The sequence below is a fragment of the Symphalangus syndactylus genome, chromosome 10, assembly GCF_028878055.3.
Source record: "Symphalangus syndactylus isolate Jambi chromosome 10, NHGRI_mSymSyn1-v2.1_pri, whole genome shotgun sequence".
Classification (NCBI taxonomy): domain Eukaryota; kingdom Metazoa; phylum Chordata; class Mammalia; order Primates; family Hylobatidae; genus Symphalangus; species Symphalangus syndactylus.
In genome coordinates this window covers 25,535,381-25,560,361 of record NC_072432.2, presented here as the reverse complement: position 1 = coordinate 25,560,361, position 24,981 = coordinate 25,535,381, and the positions used below count along the sequence as shown (strand labels likewise).

The window sequence follows — 24,981 nt, the reverse complement described above, 5'->3', positions numbered from 1 at the left end:
AGACTATATTAATGATTTTGCTAATTTATGAAGTTTATAAAATAGGAAAGAGAAAAACATGGATGTAACAAGGCATTTCCCTTTTTAGATACTCAGGTTTCATCATTTACTGCTGTTAAGCTTTCATATTACTGTTTATCTTGCCCTAAATTTTACATTGGTATATTTATAAAAGACACACTGTCAAAAGGGAAAATTTATACTAGAAGAAAAACATGTGCATAAAGATAAGGTTTAAAACATATTCAGGTTTGTGGAGAAAAAGTGCATTCCTTTCGTATCAAACTGACGATGCTAAATCCAAAATATTTGCTAACTTCCCCATACTACTTCATTGTTTCAAAAATCCTCCGTCACAAGTTGAATGAATGTCTAAAATTTTGTTTTCCTTTATGAAATATTCAAAATCACATAAGCAAAGGATTGAACAGAACTCATGTAATCACTCAGCCTATCTTCCTCCTAGCAGAGCTATATTGAAAACATCAGGAAATGGGACATACTGAATTTTTTATTTTTAATTTGTGAAAATAAATCCTACAACCTTCACTGGTAACAACCTCCAACATCCAAACTTTTATAGCTTAGAAGTTGGTGTTTCTATCCATCTTTTGTTCCTCAATGGACTGCCTCTCTCGGGTGGGCCTTGAGTAGAAAATAACTATTCTGGACATGAGTGGTTCTCATCCCACATTTTAAAATTATTGTTAAATAAATATCATTCTTAAACTTCTCTCATCATTAGTGGAGTGCTAGGTGCCTTTCCCCTTGTTAATGAAGACTTCCTGAGACAACCTCCTTTTCATTAATAGGATATGGAACAGGTTTATTCTCCACTTCAAGTCTAAACATACTAGGGTCTCATCTAATTCCCCAAATTCCAGTTCATGAGCCCCTGAGCCCCATTAATCTAATTATTTCCTTTCAGATACCACTTTAGTTGTCATCCCCACACCCTGGACTATATCTGTAGTGGAAAATGTTTTAGATCTGAAATCATAAGCTCAGTTATCCTTTTTCCATCTATCCCTGTACCTGTGAACTCCAATTCTTCTTATTCTTTGACTACTTAGAAAGCCTAGCAAAATGATTTTGTTTTTTAGTATCTTTTTCCCCCATTACTTCAACCTCTCATTTCAATAGCTTCAAGCATCTTGCTCTATTTTTTTTTTTTTTTTTAGTTTTTTTCGACAACACCTTTAAAGAAAAGATCTGCCTTTTCCCTGCCTGCTCCAAAGCCAGGCACAGCTGGAGAATAATCACACAGACCCACCATGGGGGGCTCCACAAACTCATCTCCTGCATCCTTAGCAGGGCCATGCATACCACTTGGCAGCATTGCTGTGCCTTGCTAATCACCTCTTCCATTATGCTCAGTATGAATTTCAAGCTCTCTCCACTTTACCTAAAACTGCAATCCCATCATTATTCTCCTTGGGTTCACCTCCCATTTCACTTCCCATGAACTCCTTGGGTTCACCTCCCATTTCCTTGATAAAGAGGCATGATCAGCAAGATTTCTTTAAATTTCTTAGTGAATCAGCATATTTACTTGACTTTGGGCTGACCTATTCTTTCCTTTTGTGATAATGGATGGGGACCTTTCCTTACAGCCACTTTCAACCTATGTCCTAGCTCAACTCAGCTCACCTTCACAGGTATTGTGAATTTGCTTATGCGATCATAGTCCTTTCTCTACAATATTTGCCACCTCTAATTCTCTGCTGGCTTCTTACCAACAGCACTTCAAGGTACACAAGGATGCCTAATCTTATTTTGCAAACCCAGTCCTCCCTCTTCTCCCCAATGCATCCTGACATTATACTGCTTTCCCTCCATTCATACAGTCATATTTCCAGAAAGATCAGTCTGCCTTGGTCTTCTCAGACTCCCAGCTTTCCCTTTTATGACAATCTTGCTCTTACCTAATCCAACTGAGTTGAAATTTCTCATACCAATGTTTCTAAATATCTCCTTAGCTAAATATCCAACATCTTCCATGGTGTCCTACTGACACCTCATCAGCCTATGGTCCAGATGTCCACTCCCCTGTCTTGGTTTCTGTGACATACCCTCTCCTCAATGTTCTGACACCTCCCTCACAATTCCATCTCGATTTCCTTTTATTTATGTCAATTCCTTGAGTGTTGGGGTGGTTCTTATGGATCATTCTTGCTCTGTCACTTCATTCTACGCATTATCTTTTGCAATCTCTTCTACACCCATGACTGCAATGAACATCTTTATGTTGATTATTCATAAATCTATATTTCCAGTCCACATTCCTCTTTTGGATTTCAGGCCCATAATGTCATCTATTGACCAGGTGTATGCATGTGAATGTCACACACATCTCAAACTCAAGGAGTATAGAATGGAACTTGCTGTATATTATTCTCTCTTTGTGTTTCTACTGTCAATGAACAGGACCTAATATTCAGTAAACAGGATCTAATGTTCAGTAAACACCCTACGTTTAAGGTAAAATCCTAGACTCAGATTGCTTTTGGCAGTAACGGCACACTAAGGAACTAAATAGCCCTCCTATTGCAAAACAAATAGATTCTGAATAAAACTTGAATTTTAAAGCCTTAGGATTTGCAGGAGATAAAGAATATCCCAATGGTGCCTTTCCATTGTTTATTCCCCTCCCCACTCAAAAAATAAAACAAAGCAAAAGCTATGTGCTATAAAGACAGTAGGAGCTGTATACATTAATGGAAGTTAAAAAAGCAGAATTTGCCCTGAGGAAAAAAATCCAAAATCAATATCGCTCTAAAGAGAACAAGCCTTGCAGCAGCAGTAGACAGGGGAGAAAAATCTGAACTTTTCCTCCTCACATTAGGGCAGAGACTTATGGTAACCCAAAAATCCTGAGGATCCCATCATCAAATCTTCTTTGGTGGTCTGGCCAGGCGCGGTGGCTCACGCTTGTAATCCCAGCATTTTGGGAGGCCGAGGCAGGCGGATCACGAGGTCAGGAGATCGAGACCACGGTGAAACCCCGTCTCTACTAAAAATACAAAAAAAATTAGCCGGGCGTGGTGGCGGGCGCCTGTAGTCCCAGCTACTCGGAGAGGCTGAGGCAGGAGAATGGCGTGAACCCAGGAGGCGGAGCTTTCAGTGAGCCGAGATCGTGCCACTGCACTCCAGCCTGGGCGACAGAGAGAGACTCCATCTCAAAAAAAAAAAAAAAAAAAAAAAATCTTCTTTGGTGGAAAACATCACCTATTTAGGTCTTAGAATAGGATCAGACAAATATACACTAAAAAAGAAAAAAAAATAGCTGTCTGACAAAGACTCAGCAAAAACAATGATCACACTATTTAGATCACCAAAACTTTAGATAATGGGATCATCCAATATGGAATATATAAAAATCATATACGGAATATTTAAAATCATAAAAGATAAAATTGAGAAATGAACGGTTCACATGAAACTATAAAATACTTGGCAGATGTAATAAGTGTCAAATTTAAATTTTAGATAGGAAAAATATGTTTGTTGGAATTTCTACTTCAGTGGGTAGATTACATAGAATATTAAACAAGATGAAGAGAGAATTAATAAACCGGTAAATACATCTGAAGAAATTGCCCCAAATACAGCACAGAGTAATAAGGAAACAGATTACATGTAATAGAGGTTTAAAAATATGAGGAAAAGATGAAAACGTCAAGCTTTCAAAGAAGTCAGAAGGTGAAAATAAAGAGAGTGGAGAAGTATAGCTGAACAGTACATTTATCAAGCTTGTCACACAACCAACAAGAAAACACACATTTTTCTTGAACACACATAGACCCTTTGTACAAAATGCTCATGTACTAGTTCATGAAAAATTTCCAATCAACTTTAAAGATCATAACATGTTCTCTGATGATGACTCAATTAGTCTAGAAGTCAATAGTAAAAAAGGTAAATTTCAAAAGCCTCTATAATTAGTAAATGTGATATAATTCATAATTTAGTGTATTTCCAATAAAATGTTAATAAGATGTATTGATTGATGGATTACAGATCTTGACAAGGTGAGTCTAAAATTTATATGAAAGACAGAAGCCCTAAAATACCCAAACACTTGTGAGGAAGAAAAAGTAAGGAGATTTGTCCTGTATATAGTAAGATTTCTTATAAAACAATAGTAATTAATACAGTGGGACACTGATCTAAGTACTGACAGAGCTTTAGAAGACGAGAGCCCAGAAAATATACATAAAAGAGGTGACTTTGCAAGATATTGCCAAAAGAAAGGATTAGTTAACAAATGGTGCTTGAAATTTGGCTATCCATCAAGAAAAACAACCCCACGAAACTGAATCTCTGTCTTATATAATACATAAAAACCAATTCCAAATGGAACAGATTTTGATGCGTAAGACAAAGCTTTAAAACATTCCGAAAAAAAATACACAAAAATTACACCTAGATGAAATTTGGTAGGAAAATTCTTCTAAAACAGGATGCACAGGCATATAAAACTCATCATAAAAATAAAAGATTGATACATTTGACAGATTAAATTGATAATTAATGTTAGTGAAATAAAATCATAGAGAAAATGAAAAGATAAACCAAATTTGGGAGAAAAAATATATATCTGAATTACATTCTCAATCTTTACACATATGGAGATATTAATTTGCAACATTTTATATTGAGATAACTGATTATATGAAAGAAATGATTGTCTCAAAACACAACTGTGGCTTTGTCAATAGATACTCTTTTGAACTACGTTATTAGATAAGTGAGGTGAGATGGATGAGCACACACTGCTGTCATTCCGTAAATGAAATGTCAAAAGGTTGGTTAAAGCTACACTGGCCATACTGCATTTAAAGTTTAAGAATGTTTTAAAAAATGTATTGCTCAAGATCTTTATGAGACATGCCCCCCAAAAATGAATTTTAAAAAAGCCTCTAAGTAACCATTGAACAAATAGTTTTTAAAACAGCATTTCGGCATGACTTGCTTTGCTAAATAAAAAACTTTTGTAATTGTTAGCAGTTTTAATTCAAAATTCATACCCCAAAATTTAATGAAGGGAGAAGAAGTAAATGCTTTTCTTCATAAACTTTATAGGATATCGTTATATGATCTTGAAATGATAGTATAAATGCAATTCACTGCAAAGCTTTTAAACGGGTTAAAACTGTTTCTGGTATCCAACTGCTTACATGACTTCACTGCATCCTTGTCTCTATCATGTTTCCCTCAGAGTTAACATTATACCATCCCTCTATGCCAACTAATGTTATACAATTTCTCGTTTATTACAGCACATCAATTTGCTGCAGTCTTCCACCCCTCCACAATACCATTAGTCTTGCTGTTTGAATTACAAAAAGGAACAATGGTTTTGTACATCCTAGAGAAACAGCAAGCATTTACGAGAACTCCTCTTTGCTCATAGAGATTCCAATCCTGGCCCTACTATTCCTTAGCCACTTACCCGACTCTCCAAGAACCCACACTCCACCCCTCCCCACAAGCTCCCCTCACTTCTCCCCTTTCTCTCCTTGGTAATATAGGGGTAGTGACAGTGCAGGCACTGTTCTTCATAGAATGAATATGATAATGAAATGAGATAATACATATAAATAGTTAAGCCCAATGTCTGCATATATTAGGGGTTGTAGCAAGTTGCTACAATGTAATGAAAATGTTATCTAATTTAACAAAAATAGCCAGCTGTTATTGAACCCCTAATATGTGCAGACATTGGGCTTATAGAAGGATTCTCCTTTCATTAAGTTTCAGCACATGAATTTTGAATAAAAATTATTAACAGTTAAAACACATATATATGACATCTTGGTCCCAGGATTCTGTCACAATAAAGCATGTGTACCTCTTCAGGGCATCCACTGTCCACCCAGTCCTGCCGATGACGATCAAATCCACTGGAACATCTTCAAAGAAGATCACATTGCAGTTCAGAAAAGGAAGGATAGGGTGTAGGGTGGTGGACAGAAATTAAAAGTAAAAGATTAGTAGGTAGTTCATTCTCACATTTTCAGTTTAGCATAACATTAACTCTTCTATAGAACTCGCAACTGGAGAAGCAGTGAAATATTTAGAGGGTTGCTAAGTAATAACTCACTCTTTAGGGCGTCACTGTTAGGATCGCACATGGCAGCCAAATCACTGTTAAAGCAAACTGCACTGTACGGAATACCTAGATCCCTGCACAAAGATAAGACCAATTGCTATTCTATGAAGTGGATTTTCTTTTACCTTGTATTTTTTTTCTCATCATTAAAACAAATAAATACATATTTTTTTTGCAAATATTGTATTTCATGATTTCAGGTTCATTCATTCATTCATTTCACTCATTCATTCAAGACCCACCATCACACAAACTCTTTCTCTTTTGTGCAGTAAAATGTTAACTTGGCAGTTGTGGGGTTTTCAGACCCTGCATGTTCCGAAAAAAAGACTGGCCCTTGACTTGCTCTTGAGAATTAACCTCTAAACTCCTGGACTATCCTGCCTATTAAGAGTGTCTACCTCGGGTCTTGAGCCATGCAGACAGTTTATGCTGACAATTTGATTTATTGTGAATATCTGACTTCATTTACTTGGGACCCTGGGCCATGCTGTAACAGTTTGACCCTTGGGAGAGCTGACGACTGGAAGATAAGATTAGTCACAAGGGCATTCTATCCTGATGAATGGACCCTTAATAAAAACCCTAGAGACCAAGCTTGGGTAAGCTTCCTTGATTAGCAGTACTTGTTGTGTATTATTGCACATTGTTGTTGGGAAAATTAAGTACTATCTGTGTAATTCCACTGGGAAAAGACAACTGGCAACTTGTACTAGTCTCTCCTGGATTCTACCCTACGTGCATTTCACCTTTGCTGATTTTAACTCATCTCTTTTTCCTGTGGCAACCTTGAGTATAACAGCTTTTCTGAGTTCTATGAGTCTTTCTAGTGAATCATGGAACCCGAGTATCTTCTTGGGGACACCCAATTGCACTAGAAATAGGTCATGTCTAAAAGATCTAATTTAGCAAGCATCATGTTAATTAGACTTTGTTCACTCATACTGTCTTCCTTGACTGGAATAATTTTCTGTCTTCCCTACCTACTCTTACACAGCCCAATAATTTTCTAAGACCCAGAAATTACTATCCAGAGCACATTCTGATAAAGCATTGCTACCATAGTCATTCCCTTTAGGAGGTTTCAGTTATCCATGGTTAACCATGGTCTGAAAATAGGTGAGTACACTACAATAAGATATTTTAAGAAAGAGAGGAAAAGATCACATTAATATAACTTTTATTATACTATATTCTTATAATTGTTGTATTTCATTACTAGTTGTTAATTTCCATGGTGTCTAATTTGTAAGCTAAACTTTATCATAGGTATGTATATACAGGAGAAAACATAGTATATATAGGGTTTGGTATTATCCTTGATTTCAGGCATCCACTAAAGGTCTTGGAGAAGGGGGGCTACTGTATTGCTGTGAATACATCTTACTTTAATTTTTTTCTCTTTTATTAAAATCTCATGTACTTATGTGTTGCGGGAAGTCAGGGACCCTGAACGGAGGGACCGGCTGAAGCCATGGAAGAAGAATGTGGATTGTGAAGATTTCATGGACATTTATTAGTTTCCCAAATTAATACTTTTATAATTTCTTACACCTGTCTTTACTGCAATCTCTGAACATAAATTGTGAAGATTTCATGGAAACTTATCACTTCCCCAATCAATACCCTTGTGATTTCCTATGCCTGTCTTTAATCTCTTAATCCTGTCATCTTCATAAACTGAGGGGGATGTATGTCACCTCAGGACCCCGTGATGATTGCGTTAACTGCACAAATTGTAGAGCATGTGTGTTTGAACAATATGACATTGGGGCACCTTGAAAAAAGAACAGGATAACAGCAATGTTCAGGGAACAAGAGAGATAACCTTAAACTCTGACTGCTGGTGAGCCAGGTGGAACAGAGCCATATTTCTCTTCTTTCAAAAGCAAAAACAAATATCACTGAATTCTTTTTTTTTTTTTAATTATACTTTAAGTTTTAGGGTACATGTGCACAACATGCAGGTTTGTTACATGTGCCATGTTGGTGTGCTGCACCCATTAACTCATGATTTAACATTAGGTGTATCTCCTAATGCTGTCCCTCCTCCCTCCCCCCACCCCACAACAGGCCCCGGTGTGTTCCCCTTCCTGTGTCCATGTGTTCTCATTGTTTTTCTCAGCAAGGAACATCCCTGAGAAAGAGAATGCGTCCCTGAGGGTAGGCCTCTGAAATGGCCATTTCAGGGGTGGCCATCTTTTACGGTTGCAGCTGTAGGGATGAAATAAGCTCCAGTCTCCCATAGCACTCCCAGGCTTATTAGGATGAGGAAATTCCCGCCTTTTAAATTTTGGTCAGACCAGTTGTCTGCTCTCAAACCCTGTTTCCTGATAAGATGTTATCAATGACAATGCATGCCCGAAACTTCATTAGCAATTTTAATTTCACCCTGGTCCTGTGGTCCTGTGATCTCGCCCTGCCTCCATTTGCCTTGTGATATTCTATCACCTTGTGAAGCATGTGATCCTTGTGGCCCACACCCTATTCATGCACTCCCTCCCCTTTTGAAAATCACTAATAAAAACTTGCTCGTTTTATGGCTCAGGGGGCATCACAGAACCTGCTGACATGTGATGCCTCCCCCAGACACCCAGCTTTAAAATTTCTCCTTTTGTACTCTGTCCCTTTATTTCTCAGACTGGCTGACACTTAGGGAAAATAGAAAAGAAACTACATGAAACATCGGGGATGAATTTCCCCTGATATCTGGCTGAATTTCCCCCGATACTTATGTCTTAATTACCAAACTTAGTTGAGAACGTTTGAAAGCTAGGGTCTTATATCGATGATATTATCCACTATATCTGATACATAATATCTTTTTCATATGAGAAATTCAAACTACTTTTGCCAGTCCGTTGAAATTAAAGATATACATTGCCCTTGAATGTTAACATATAAACATATATGATACACTTTGGCTGTGTCCCCGCAAAAATCTCATCTTGAATTTTAGCTCCTATAATTTTCCTGTGTTGTGGGAGGGACCTAGTGGGAGATAATCGAATTATGGGGGCAGTTTCCCCCATACTGTTCTCATGGTAGTGAATAAGTCTCACAAGATCTGATGGTTTTATATGGGGTTTCCCCTCTTGACTGGCTCTCATTCTCTCTTGTCTGCACCATGTAAGATGTGCCTTTTGCCTTCCACCATGATTGTGAGGCCTCCCCAGCCATGGGAAACTGTGAGTCCATTAAATGTCTTTTTCTTTATAAATTACCCAGTCTAAGGTATGTCTTTATCAGAAGTGTGAAAAATGGATTAATATATGTATATATAATATATAAAAATCCATGTTAATTATGTTACTCTAGATATCTATATATTTTTCAAAATAAATGGAAGCTATTCAACTTTTGCCTTATATTTTCTTACAGTGCTCAAAGCATTACTTTGCAATCTTTCTTTTTTTTATTATTTTTAACTTGTTTTGTAATGAGTCCACATGATAGCTCTTTCTAAGAATCCTTGCCAGAGATTATGCACCATGGGATGAACAAGCGTAATTTAATTCAAGTGGAATGTGAAAACAACCCTCCTGTCAACACATAAGACCATCTCTCTCATTCTCTCAGGGCATGATCCATTGAAGTTAAGCTATTTTATGCCTACCATCTGTGTTGAACAAGCTTAAGTGTGGAGTAAACAACAGTGTGGGATTTGGCATCTTAAATTTGAGAATCCCCAGTTGGTCAAGGCCATCTCTGGTTACCCAATGAGATTTTGATGTGTGGCGTCTATTTAATTCCAGATGAGTTAGATGAGTGCTCCCTCTTGTATTTTCCTATCAAGTTTGTTTAAACATTGAAGAATGTACTGACATTCTGTTTTGGAAGATGGGGATGTATCAATTTTCTACAGAAAAAAAAAAAAAACATTTTCTTGGGAGCCACCTGACCATAACCATAAGTAATTCAATGGAACAGACTGTTCTTAAAGCATGGTTTGTTTTCACTTATTCTGTTTCAAATGTATCCAAAGCCAATGGGACGTACAAACTTTTACCTTATATTTTAACAAGACGGTGCCAAATCTTAAATTTGCATATCAACTTAAATTTTACCTTGGAATAATTAGTCCTTTAAATTATTAAATTAATCCCAGGGAAAAGTGCAGAAATGCAGTTTGCTTGATTTATTAATTAATCCCCCAATTATGTTGTGTGAATTAAGTTCTACTGAAAATATGAATCACTTAAGTAATTCATCATTTATTTAAGACAATAATTTCTTATTAATTGAAATTTACTAAGGGCTAGAATGGAAAGGACTGCGAATGGCAAAACAAGTGAGATTTGGTTTGAAAAGCCCATACTTTTTTGTAGCATATAGTGCCTTAAAAATGAATAAAACTGGATCCAGCCATTTTAGCATTTTTTTAGAGGCCAGTAATCTAAATAGCATCGAAAAGCAATTATAAGCACGAGAATGTGTGTGTGAGAGAGAGTTGTATAAACCACTAGGAAAACACACCTTTATATTATTTCTGAATTCTAAACAAACCAAAATCACTTTTGAGAACAGCTTCCTGTCCCCGCTGAGCTGCTGTGTGTGTGTGTGTGTGTGTGTGTGTGTGTGTGTGTGTGTGTGTGTGTGTTTTAAAGCACAATGACATTAACCATGTCACTATCCAGCACATTGTTTTCCAACATTTTTAATGGTGATTCACAAAGAAGCTCTCCCACATTGGAATTACCTGGGATACCTGTCCAAATGCAAATTCATAGGTCTAACTGAATAAGATTCTATGGCAATTGGAACCCAGCAATTTTTATTGTAAATAAACACCTTCAGGGGATTCTTACCACACTGATCTCCTCTACAATATATTCAGGCCTCTTGCTCACTCCTGTAGCCCATGCTGTACAACCCATTCATACCCTCCTTTTGCTCTAAGCACAGCAAATTGTTTTCCCTTCCTCAAAGGTGCTATGCTCTTTCATGACTCTACCTTTGAACACACTATTACATACGGCTGGCTTACCCAACTGGCAAACTCAATCCAAATCAACCCCAATCTCCTCCAAGAAACAGCTCCTTCTCCTTCCACCCAGGAGATTCAGCAACCCTTGCTCAGAGACCCCCAACACCAAGTGCAAATGTCCACTATTATACTACAATTGGTTGCTTTTGAGTTTATCTTACAAAGCTTTCAGGAGAACATGATTAAAAGTGAGGCTTTGGAATCCAATTGTTTGAGTTAGTATTTTGGCTTGGACACAAAAATGGTGTGTGATCTTAGACAAGTTATTTTTCTTTTCCTTTTTTTTGAATGATTGTATTGCATGTTGACAAATTATAATTGTATATATTTATGAGGTACAGCGTGATATTATGATATATGTATGCAATGTGAAAAGATTACATAAAGCTAATTAATATAGCCGTCATCTCAGATACTGATCTTCTTGTGATGAGAACATTTGAAATTTACCCTCTAAGCAATTTTGAAACATACACTACACTATATATACAATATAGTCATTATATACAATATATAATAGATAGGTACAGCAAAAATATACAAAAATACAAAAGATACAATACGCTATACTCACTGTGTTGTGCAATATATCTCAAGAAACTTATTCCTTCTAACTGAAATGTTATACTCTTAAGTTATTTTTCCTTTCTAAGCCTGTTTCCTCATCTATAAGATGAGGTGGGGGAGGTTATATAAGGATTAAAAGTTTGGTATTTGTCTAGTAAAGATTAAGTAAGTGTTATCTTGTTTAATACCTAATTATACCTTTATACCTAATAATACCTTTGGTACATGGTATGCATGTACCAAATCTGACTATCATAGCAAAATAAGTAAATGAGGTTTTCACTTCATAGACAGGATTTAGAAAATGTTTAGGAGTTAATTATATGTGCCATATTAATGTGAAATGTGTTTTAAAATATAAAGTCCCTTATCATCATTTTTGGGAATTAATATCATAGAATATTATGAGAGAAAATCTAAGTTCCTCTCACATATGGGCCAAATCTTTATTCAAAATGGACAGAAATTACATGGTTTTGTAAACATTTCTCACATAATTGATTTCAACAAAATGTGAACTGCTAACTTCAGTAGGGTTTTAATGTTTTAATGTCCAGGTTATTCTCTTCTCACCATTATCTAATTGCAAAACAAATTAATAGAGAGCTATACAGTACTTCAAATTAATTATACTAATTTCCACTCAATTTCAATGGTGTGTTGATTTCAAAGCCCCCAGGGAACATACTAAGAGAATTCCATTAAATAAGGCAGCCTAGAAAACAAGCAATATTCTCCCAGCTTGTGGCATGTATCAGTTCAAGAGATAAAAGTATAAATCTCATCAAATCTCTAACTTACGTCAGTTTTGTAGAAAGAATTTCAGAAATAGTAATTATTTTGCAAGGGTAATATATTCCTACGTAGGAAATAGAGTAAATGTTAAAATAGATGCATAAGCAATACATAAGGATCAAAAATGAAGTACTTGTCTTACTGAGCAATTGAACATGTTTCATTCCACCAGCGAAATGAAACATTTATGAAGAATTTAGCAAAGAAACTACATAGAATCTTAAGACCCCATTAGAAATCAGTTTATAGATCAGGGGCTGGCAAACTTTTTTTGTAAAGGACCAGATAGTAAATACTGTAGGATTTGTGGGCTATGTTGTTTCTGTCCCAACTAGTCACCATTGTAGCTTGAAAACAGACACAGATAAATGTGTAAACAGATTGGGTGTGACTGTGTGCCAATCAAACTTTATAAAACCAGAAAGTGGGTCATATTTTTAATTCATTTACTGTAGTTTGCTTAACTATGTTCTATATGTAAAAATAAAGCTCTGTAAAATTATTAAGATTTTTGTACAAATATTACATTGAATTATCTGGTGATTTATATGATCCTTTTAGCCTTAGGGTATTTATCAGGATGTGTTATCTTAATAGAAACGTCAACTGTGCATTTAGTAAATTTTCTTGCCACAGTATGCAAAAGTATGAAAAATGATCCTCCGGCATCAAAGAAATGGAAAAATGCTTTAAAAAGAAGCAACAGTATTTTAAATGAGATGATAAAAAGCAGTGATTATAGCCAATAACATGTTTTATTATGACATAAAATAGGTAACTGGTAGTATGGAGCTGTAAGATATAGGAAAATAATTTTCTTTAGAAATACTGAAAAAGTTTAACTGAAAAATGGTCATAAAATTTAAAATGTTAATTATAATTATCCTTATTTCAAATTATAAATTAGTAAAAAATAGTATCTCATTTCCCATACAGGCATGCTTGCTCCTAGTTGGCCTCAGGCATGAAATGGACAAGTACATTTCTAAGCACATTTCTCCTGAAATCAACAATCTTGAGCTGAAAATTTTCAGAATTTTCATGCCTGAACCATTTATTATATACTGCTCTGGGAATGATCGATGAATCTATTCATAACCTATTACAGAGACAATATTGTAGGATCACTTATGAAGTTTTACATCATTAGAATATGCAAGAAGGTGGAGTATGTTTCCTTCTGATAAAAGATATTGATGCTACTTGTAGCTGAAATCATAATCCAATGTTCATAAGAATAGTTATCTGCAGAATACAAGAACTTTGCTTTAGAGATGGGTTTCAGATGGAAAACTGGGATCACTTTATCTAATCTCCAGAACATAGTCATCCCTACATGTGGCATCTTGCAGCGGTGCAAGTTTTCCAAAGTAAAGGCTCAATCTTTCCTCTAGTTTTCTAGAATCTAGAGTAGCCCTAATATGTACGTATTTACAAAGCATAACAACATCAGGGACTTTTACTCTTCCAATTCTATCATCTCACTTAAAAAAAAAATTCATATTGGTCTGGGCATGGTGGCTCATGCCTATAATCCCAGCACTTTGGGAGGTCAAGGCAGGAGGATCTCTTGAGCCCAGGAGTTCAAGACCAGCCTGAGTAGCCTGGCAAAACTCTGTCTCTACAAAAAAAAAAAAAAAAAAAAAAAAAAAGAAAAATGAGCCCGGCATGGTGGTGCATGCCTGTAGTCCCAGCTACTTGGGAGGCTGAAGTGGAAAGATTGCTTGAGCACAGGAGGTTGAGTGTAAGAGGCTGAAGCTGCAGTGAGCTGTTATCACACCACTGCACCCCAGCCTGGCCAACAGAGTGAGACTCTGTCTCAAAAAAAAAAAAAAATTCATGTGTTATTTCTCTTTCCTCCAAATAATAGGCTAAAAAGGTATTTCCATTACTTTTTAGTTGTTATCCTATCTTTCATTGATAAAATTTCCAACAGGGAAAATGATTTTTGCAATTGGCTTTGCATGCTGGAGTTCTTCTTCCTGTGAATGTCACCTCTTTATAACTAGTCTGTTTTCAGTTTTGGAGTCTGTAGGATAGCAAAGAGGTGACACTTGGTGAAGCTACAATATTGAGTCTTATCTGGAAATAGGTGGATCTTCTCAGAAATCATTCTGATTAAAAGCCACTGATGATGTGGGCAAAGTGTCCTTATTTGTGCATTTTCAGGGCTTTACAGGAATGACAAACATATAAAAAGGTAGACGGAAATACAAGTTGTGATGCATTAAAACAAAGCCAATTATACAATGGGACAATCCACTAAGCCCAGTTTAGGAAACAGCAACTCTAGCTAGATTTTTAGATACTTTGGTATTTATTTTATGTCTAAATTTTAAAAATTTCTTAAAATACTACTTAGAATGGGAAAGAAAATGAAGTATTCGTTCATTTGAAAATAGTTAAAAGTTACAGTGTTTGACTCTAAAGACTTGACTGATTTGCTGGCAATAATACTATTCTCACAGTAAAATCCATTTTCTATCTTTGCTACCTGTGTAACTTTTTAAGTGATGCTAGTACATACTGAAATATGCTGGCTAAGGGAGTTTTAAATAGTGCAAGTATGGCTGTGTATTGACTTACACAATCCTTCTTTACAGAGCATTGTAGCTTCAATAATTTCACAAGGTTAAGCCCCGCTGGGTTATTGCCCTTGTTACATTTTTAAAAACCAGCAGTTGCAGAAATAGTGAAATCTGAATTCCTCAGTGACTTTCAGTGTGGTTTCGCCTGCATCAGGTGGATGGAAATGCATCGGCGACATAAAGTATGAGATTTCTGAAATCTTCAATTAAAATTTCTCCAGTATAGAGTCTTTGAACCTCTTTAGAATAAACCATAGTAGCAAGTATATTTAACATTGTGTTTGGGTACTTACATGTATATCTGTGTGTACATATTGAAGCTAAATATTTGTTGCAATGTTTCCTTTTTTTCTTGTTCCTTTTTTCTAAAGATCCACATAAAGCACAGATATATTTTCCATGTCATTATATTTCATTTAAAAAATGATGGTTGTAACCCACTGGGTGAAAATGCTAAACTGCAGCGCTCAATTTGAAAAATATTGTCCAATAAATAATTTGAACTCTAAATAATATGTATATGTTAAATAGCACTGGCTGGTTTTAAAAATAACCATTTTGAAAGAAATTTACAAAAAATTAAAAAACAAACTAAAGTAGGTGTATCCCAGTGCTAAGATGGTGTTAGTTTTACATTCAACCTCGTCTTTATTTAATGTATATTTACTTGTACCAATGAATTAATCAATTAATTGGAATCACAACATGTAATAGCTTGCTTTTCCAAGTTGATAGTCTAGGCATTTTCCCATGTCCATAAATATCCTTTGAGAGGAAACATTTTAATTGACATATGACAATTTTACATATTTAATGGGGTATGTAGTTATGTTTTAATACATATAATGTATAGTGATCAGATTAGGTTAATTAGCATATCCATCATCTCAAACATTTGTCATTTCTTTGTGTTAGGAACATTCAATATTCTCCTTCTAACTATTTGAAAATATATATTATTGTTAACTATATTACAATATAGAGTTATTGTTAGTTATATTGTTACTATATATATTATATTGTTATATAGTTCTATATCATTATAATCTATTATATCATATATATAATAGAACATTAGAACTTACTCCTATCTAGCTATAATTTATGTCCTTTAAAAAATCTCTCCCTTTCTCCCTCTTTCACCTACTCTTCCCAGCCTCGAATATCCACTGTTCTGCATTTTATTTCCATGAAATCACCTTTTCTTTTTTAAAGCTTCTGCATATGAATGAGAATGTGTGGCATTAAACTTTCTGTTCTGGACTTCAAATCAGTGAAACACTTAACATAATGTCTTCCAGTTCCATCCATGTTACTTTAAATGACAAGATTTCCTTCTTTATAAGGCTGAACAGTATTCTATTGTGTATATATATACTGTATTTTCTTTATCCATTGATCTGTTGTTGGACAGCTAGGTTAATTCCATGTCTTGGCTATTGTGAATAGTGCTGCAGTAAACATGGGAGTAGAGATGTCTCTTTAATATACTGATTTTCCTTCCTTTGCATCAATGTCTAGTAGTGGGATTGCTAGATCATCCGGTAGTTCTATTGTTTTTTGAGGAACCTCCATACTGTTCTCCATAGCCGTTATACCAGTTTACATGCCCACGAACAGTGCATAGAAGTTCCCTTTTGTCCATGTCCTTGTCAGCAGCATTTGTTACTTTTTATCTTTTTGATGATAGCTACTCTAACTGGGGTGAGATACCTCATTGTGGTTTTGATTTGCATTTCCTTGATGATTAATGATGTTGAGTATTTTTAAAATTATATTTGTTGGCCATTTGTATATCATCTTTTGAGAAATATCTGTTCAGGTCATTTACCTCGTTTTTAATTTAGTTGGTTTTTTGCTATTCGGATGTTTGAGTTCCTTGTATTTGGATATTAATCTTCTGTCAGATGAAGAGTTGTTCATTGACTCTTTGTATTTCTACATTTTTAAATTGTACAATCACTTATTTTCCCCATTTCTTTTGATTGGGCTGTTCTTTTTGTTAAAGCAAAGGTTTCTATACAAGAAGAGCATTAAATCTCTTTTAAATATACCATGTGTCTGTAATTTTCCCTTTAATTCTTTTTTTGTTTTGTTTTTGGCCATACAGCAGTTTGTATACTTACATAGCGAAGTTTTCCAACCTTTTCTTTTAAAATTTCTTTTATTGCTTTTTTGCTCAGAAAAGCCTCTCCTACCTTAGCATTAAAGAAATAACTGCCAGATTCTCTCCTAGCTACCCCATTATTTCATTTCTTAGTTTATTTCTCTTAACTCTTTTAAATTTATTTTGGAATAGAGTGAAAAGTTAGAACCAAATTTAAAAATACATATTTTCTTTCCCAAATAGATGACTAACATTCTCAGAATCCTCTGTTGAATAATACCTAGGAGTTTAAATCCTCCATCCTTGTTCTCGTTTTTATTTTTTCCTTGAGTAGTCACACACATTTAATTCTTCTCTGCAATTTTTATAATCACATTCTAATGTTCCAAATAATAGTGCTATTGTGAATTTGACAGAATAGATGTGGAAATAGTTGACATCTTACTAAATGCAACTTTACATCCATTAAATGTTTATTCAGGTGCTAGTCAAGTGCCTCATTAAATATTCATTCTTCTCCTTATATAATTTCCATATATTACTAATTTTGTTAGTAACTATTTTTGCTAATGTTAAGAAGCTTAAATCGTTGCATTTTTTAAATAGTCATTTCTGATGTAGAACGCTATTGACTGCCGTGTAGTAACTGATTCCTTTATCTACAAATAATAACTTTTGTTTCTCCTTTCCAATAGTCCTGTCTCTTACTTATGTTTCTTTTTTCTGTAACTAGAATTACAGAATTATGCTACATAATAATGGTGATCACATCCTTGCCTTCTTTGTTACTTTAATGTTTCTTGGGCTTCAGTGTTTAGTATATTTTTATGTTGTAAAATAATATTTATTATTGCATGTAGTATCATCTATCTCAGTTTGCTAATGTTAACTTAAAAAAAAGATTAAATTTTATCAAATATTTTTTCCATCTGTCAAGATGACCAAGTGATCTTCAGTGCCAGTGCTACTAAGTGCATTAATAGATTTTTTAAAATTAAACCATATTTGTATTCATATAATAGATTTATTATTTGACTATGTTTTAGTTATTTTAACTATTGACTGGATTTTTAACTATTGAGGTTTTAAAATTCTACACAGAATAAATAATACAGGATATCCACGAATAATCTACAGCTAACCTCATATATTATAGTGAAAGACTGAATGTTTTCCCTTTGAGTTAGAAACATGACAAAATGGTCAATCACCGCTTCTAATCAACATTGTACTGTATCAGTGTGAAGAAGCAAGTTAAGAACCCAAGAAAGTGAAGCCTTGGGAGAATAAATCATTAATTGCTTTCTGCCTTCTGTCTTCTTTATATGAATGCAAAGTAAAATGATAAATCAACTTATAGCTGGATTATATGACAAAAACAAGGTAACCACATCAGGTTATAGCAGAATTATTGAAATGTTGAGACTCATAATAACCCTCATCAGAGATATAATTTTTTTATGATGTTGGAAAGTTGAAAAGCTAATGATTTCATTAATACAAAGTCAGCTATAACCCAAAGGATATCTTAGGGTTAAATGACCAGAGTTGGATAAATTTTTGTAGTAAGGTGGAAATTGTAGATAACTAAGAGTTAAAAGTTGCAGACATTTCTCTTTTTGAGATTAGTACCCCATAAATATATACACCTACAATGCACCCACAAAAATTAAAAATTTAAAATAAATTAAAAAAAAACATTGCGATTAGTATATATGAAATTTGTATCTATAGTCATAGAAGAGTCAGTCAATATTGAGCTCAAGAAATGATGGGCTTTAGGATTTCCAGAGGAAGATATTTGCTGGGGGTTTAGATGAGAGTGAAACGCAAAGAACAATTAATAAACACAACATTTTCACTGACACCTTGCATTGTCTTTCTACAAACTACTTTCCAAATCATTTCCCTCTGATTCATAACATACTTTAGCTGCTTGTCTTTTGTTTTACTGTATTCCTTTTACCCTCCCATCCTACTCACCCCCTCAGAAATATTCAACCCAAGCTGCCTTCCCTAGGAAATGTTCTCTGATCAAGGGGTATTCTTCTCTTAACTGGAACTCCAGTCAAGGTTACAGCACCCACCTTCAGGACAGAAAATTTATTATCTAATAGAAGCTTAATAATTACAAATATGAATACAAAGCTTCTATTTATCAAGAGCTATTAACATTTAAAATCAAGCTAGTTTTTCCAATATGATTAGGAAAATATTTCTTCATTGATTGTTCTTAACTATGACTTGGGCCACTAACCAGAGTATGGCTGAAAACATGTTTTAACAGTTTGGCTTTTTATTTATGAAAGATCTTCAACCTCTTTAGAAACACCATAGAATCCCAGCTACTTGGGAGGCTGAGGGGGGGAGTAGCTGGAACCCAGGAGGCGGAGGTTGCAGTGAGCCGAAATCACGCCACTGCACTTCAGCCTGGGCAACAGAGCAAGACTCCATCTCAAGAAAAAATACAAATAAAAATAAAGGCCAGGTGCAGAGGCTTACGCCTCTAATTCCAGCACTTTTGGGAGGCCAACGTGGGTGGATCACGAGGTCAAGAGATCGAGACCATCCTGGCCAACATGGTGAAACCCCATTTCTACTAAAAATACAAAAATTAGCTGGCCATGGTAGCACGTGCCTGTAGTCCCAGCTACTCAGGAGGCTGAGGCAGGAGAATCACTTGAACCCGGGAGGCAGAGGTCACAGTGAGAGCCAAGATCACACCACTGCACTCCAGCCTGCTGACAGAGCAAGACTCCATCAAAAAAACAAACAAACAAAAAACAAACACCATAGATCTTCAAAGATAACTAATAATCTGAAGCTGAGGTATGGTTTTTGAAGGAAGACTATGATTGCCATTAGGTAAATGGTTTTGTTTCTTCTGATTAGGTATACATGAATGAAATGTTGCATATTTTTTACTTTAGAAAAAGATGATTACATTTATTGTTATATAATTTCTAAGAGTAAAATTAGTTACTTTCATAGCTTTTGGCATCTATGATTAAAAGTGACTATTCCATTAAACAACACTGCTACATTTCCACTTAACTAAAAGTACAACTTCTGAGTCTTGTTCTGGGCAGAAAATTAGCACATTCTGAAGAATTTGGGAGCACATTGCATCATATTAGAAAAAACCATCCAACTTGCCACATCTGACTTTCTTTTCAAGTGCAGGAACTAAGAACAATGGATCCTCTAGCCATGAATTAACGATTAACAAGCCGATTAGTGATTTCCAACATTTTTACTTCCAGAGGAAAAAAGCCACATTTAATATGGCTATAATAGGAAGAGGAGAGGGAAAAAGTGCAAGTTACTAACGCTGTTTGAACATGAAATAGTTGACATGAACCGTGTTCAACAATTGTCTGTTATACAACTTTCACGTCAACTTGACACTATTTCTCAAAATTTTTTCCCATTTAACAACTGCAAAACATGAAGATGTATTATTTAGTGGAAGGAACATGAATTTTAGAATTGCATGCATAAAAATGGGGCTGGTGTCTCTCCCTGCTATCTATTGGAGATTACTGGGTGGTATCTACAGCAAGCTATTATTTGAGATTCTTTTCCAGTAAGATAGAGATTTTGAAATCTAACTTTGCTAGGTTTGGGTGTGTATTAAATGAGACAATGTAGACAGGACACTCTTTTGGTGTTTTACATAGAAGGTGCTCAACAAATGTCAGCTATTTTATTCTATACCCTCCATGGCACCTAGCACAGGTCGAGAAGTGCTTATGGGAAGTGCTTATTGAAAATAAGATGTTATCATGTAACATACAGAGAAAATCTACATGAAATCCTCCAAGTCAGGATTTCAGCCTCTTTATCCACAGAAATCAGTCATAAAACAGGGAGGGAAATCTTCTCTTTTTGATAGATGAATTCTATCAAAATCTAAAAGGTCCTTTCCAGCATCCAACTTTGCTACCTTGGTAGGACGGAAGTGAGAGTTGAGTTTTCCAGGAAAGAAGGAGAAAAAGATCTCTCGCCATGGCTGTGAGCTGCCAAAGCAAATAGCCCATAACAAATAAAACAAGTGGAAGTGTCAGGATTCCGTTTTGGACACCCTTTCTTAGGAATTCTTAACTTCATACCAAATGTTATACTTAAATAGCACCTTTACATGCATAAAGGGGGGAAAGAAAGAGCTGTAACTTTTACTTTGTTGGTGCCTTGGAAAAAGGAATGTAACATCTTGGGGGTTTAGGTGTGCTGTGCCTCTGTAAAATCCTGTTCTGTCACCAATGGATTTTTTTCAGTGCTGTTCAGTTTAACGGCTTCTGGTGTTTTAGGGTTGTCTATCTTCCTCAGGAACATCAACCATGAATGAATCAACTCATCTCTGTCCTGCCAAGAAAGCGAAGTTGGACTGTGGAGCAGAACTAGAAATTGTTTTAGATGAGACAATTGCCTCATCAAAGAAACATCTTTTTCCTAATTTATTAGTTTACTACAAATAAGCTCCAGAATTTAATTTGGAGTGTCGAGAATTACAGAGAGATGGATAAAGACAGTATTTCTTGTTGCTCAGAGAACTTGCATAAACTTTACTCTGTTTTTGAACCATAAACATTTAGAAAAGAACAACAAATGAATAGAGAAGGCCATTATCATTGCCCCCATCTCTCAAAGAAGGGCAACCAATATACTGCCCCAGAGAAATAAACGGGTTTGATTTGCACCCACTCCACCCGTTCGTTGTTTAAGAGACAAAGTATTTCTAATCGCGGTTGATTTGGGTCCTTGGAAATGATCTGCAGAAAGAATGTCTGGGTGGATTAGGAAGGTCAGCATTTTCTAACCAGGAAAACATGCATGAATCAGTGATCTTCGAGCTCTGTCCAGAGTTCAAGGATCAGTTTTGCAGTCTCTCAGTGGCTGCGGTAGCCCTTTCAGTGGAGGAGAGATAGACTTGGCTGTGAAGCCCAGACCACAGACTGCACCCAAGGTGATCTCATCTTGTGTGTTTTATATTTGGAGTTTTATTTTTCAAAACTGTTCCTCCTGCTTAAGGAAAATAACAATTTGAGAACCATTTTATGAAATAATTTGTTCACTTCACCCCATTAATTCATCTAGGCTTGTTATGATTATCTTTTATAATGTAATACAATCTTTCAGATAAGCACTATGAGCCCACTTAAAATATGATAATGTAATATTGATAGGAGACTACAAGAAGAGAAGCACCTTTTTCCATAGAAGGTGCAATGCAAGGGAGTATAATGCCACATAACAGTAACTGAGCAAAGCTCACAAAAATCAGCAGAACATTGTCTCTTAAAAGGTATTTCTTCCTGTGTCCAAGTGGGGCCTGTCGTGGGGGTGGAGGGAGAGGGGAGGGATAGCATTAGGAGATATACCTAATGTAAATGACGACTTAAATGGGTGCAGCACACCAACGTGGCACATGTATACATCTGTAACAAACCTGCACGTTGTGCACATGTACCCTAGAACTTAAAGTATAACAAATATATATATATATATAAAAGAAATTTACCTCAAAAAAGGTATTTCTTTAATGAAATTGACTTTTACATCTTTCAAAAGGTATCATATTTGTGAGATACCTTTTCTAAGCACCAGATTAAATTAGAATATCTTTTAATAAATATGTGGTAATCTATATTAGTTTCTAGTAATCGTTCAAACTTGACAATAGCCATTGTTCAATTTCATTAATTTATTTTGACCAAAAAACATTGTTTTTCCCTTCATATTTAGAGTTTATGGTAAATTCGGCTTTGTCATCTGAACTCTTCAGGATGATTACTCCCAGTTGAAGTAAATTGATTTCAGTAGAAAAACTTTACCAAGGCTTATAGAGTTTGCTACAAGGTTACCAAGATGATGCCCTTAATATTTTAAAAACTTCATGCTCGAGAATTTAAACCACACACACACACACACACACACACACACACAGCTGAGTTCAATTCACCTCTCAAAGTCTAAGTTAATAACAATCTTAAAAATTACATATATATATATTTAGTAGCGCCTTTAATATAAAGAAAGCCTTGTTTTCTTTTAAAATTCTTGTTATACCCTCTTTATTATAAATTTGTGAGCTTCCCTGGGTCAGTTTCTAAAATTACACCAAGCTCAGGTCCTTAAGTAGATTGCCAGCAAAGAATTAGTAAATTCATTCCACTTTAAAGCATGGTTCTGGTCATAAAACAGTGTTCTTCCCTATTTCCTTGCTTTTTCTACATCAGATTTGTCAGGCATACAAAATATCAAATTACTAAATGCTAATTCCATTAGACTGTTATGCAGCTCATGTGTACCAATGTTCTATGTCTTATTAAAGACAGCACAAAAAAACAAAATTTTAAGAATTTGGGTGTGAAGCAATTTTCTGCTTCATAAAATACACTTAATGTCATCGTATGTTAACAGAAGCATTCTTAGACTTGTAGTTTTTTCTTAAAATTTGCTTTTCATGAAACTGACTTAGAATTTCAGAGCACACCCCTTTTATCCAGACAGAAAAATATTTATAGCAAAAGCTATGCAAGCATATGTAAAATGCATACATAGTGTTGAATCTTCATGTTCTCTCTCCTTCCATTTATAACACCCATCAACTCAACACCTTCAAAATCATCTCCATCATTCATCTGCAAACACTATTGTATCAGTCTGACTTGATCCCTCACTTGCTGTCTGCTGTTTCCTTTAATAATACTCATTAAAAGTGTTTATATAGCACACTATCAGTGTTTACACCATTAAACTGCTTAAAACCAGATGGTCAATTTTTTTTTCCAAACTAGATTATTGTGATTACACGTTTGACTTTTTTTTCCCATTAATCAATACATTTGTTAGGTATCCTCCATTTATCTGGCAAACTTGTACTGTAGTAGGCCAGATACAGTGAATATTCTGGGCTTATAGGCCATATGGTCTGTGTCACAAGAATACCATTATGGAGAACAATTGCACTAACGTAGAATTTCTAGCTCTGTCTTAGGTTTGAATGTACCAAATGAAGTAAAAGCTTAGTTAGACAAGAGTAGGGATGACTGGAGGATGTCCAGGAATACCAGAATAGTGTTAGGGAGGGGGGCCATATAATTTATGCGGCAAACCATTATATGTTTGTAAGAGAAGGAGGCACTCACCGACTAAATGGGACATTGGGACAACAAACCTAAGGCATGTGGTGTAGAGAGGACTAATCTGATCTTCGTCATTCACAGACAACATTGGTCTCCTTGTAGATTCTGTGTTCAATTTCAGACAGTCTTTTTCGTCAAGTGTTCTTGTACACTTTTATTATAAATGCATTCTTGTACACTTTGTTATTTTAGATAAATTAGATTTATGTTTGCACACTAAAATCTTAAATGTCTGAAGTATTTTCAGCCCATTTTTTCTAAAATGTAACATCAAAGATTATTCTCTCTTTTCACAGGTCATGTGTCTGGCTCTATGTGGGTGCTGTAGAAATATAAATATATGCTCTACTTTCTGATCTACGAGTAGAAAATGTTGCAGAAAAAGTGATACAGAAATAATTTTCCTATGCAAAATAACAAATTCTTCAAACACCATTTTTGCTGCATGCCATTTTAATTAATTATTCAGAAATCGTTTTGTCATAATTCTCTGTGTGCTATTTTTATTACTTTGTCCAGTCTGTGGTTTTAACTTTTTTATGAGGACCCTACCTTGTCAGTTATGCACTTTGAAACAACCTCAATTATTTTCAAAGGCAATTTTATATGTATCTTTTATAACACGCCATTGGAATAATTTTTGAATGGAGGTTAGTATACATAAGCTACTAAAA

At 35.1% G+C, this 24,981-nt stretch overlaps 1 protein-coding gene across 2 annotated transcripts in view; it reads right to left on the bottom strand.

Annotated features, from left to right (window-relative positions):
- The window catches only part of PLXDC2 (plexin domain containing 2), a 469,249-nt gene that overhangs the window by 73,370 nt on the left and 370,898 nt on the right, over nucleotides 1-24,981 (bottom strand). For both annotated transcript variants that reach the window (XM_055296706.2, XM_055296707.2), the window contains one exon: nucleotides 5,855-5,915. In XM_055296706.2, coding sequence (XP_055152681.2) covers nucleotides 5,855-5,915 — 61 coding nt within the window. The remainder of the gene's footprint in view (nucleotides 1-5,854; nucleotides 5,916-24,981) is intronic.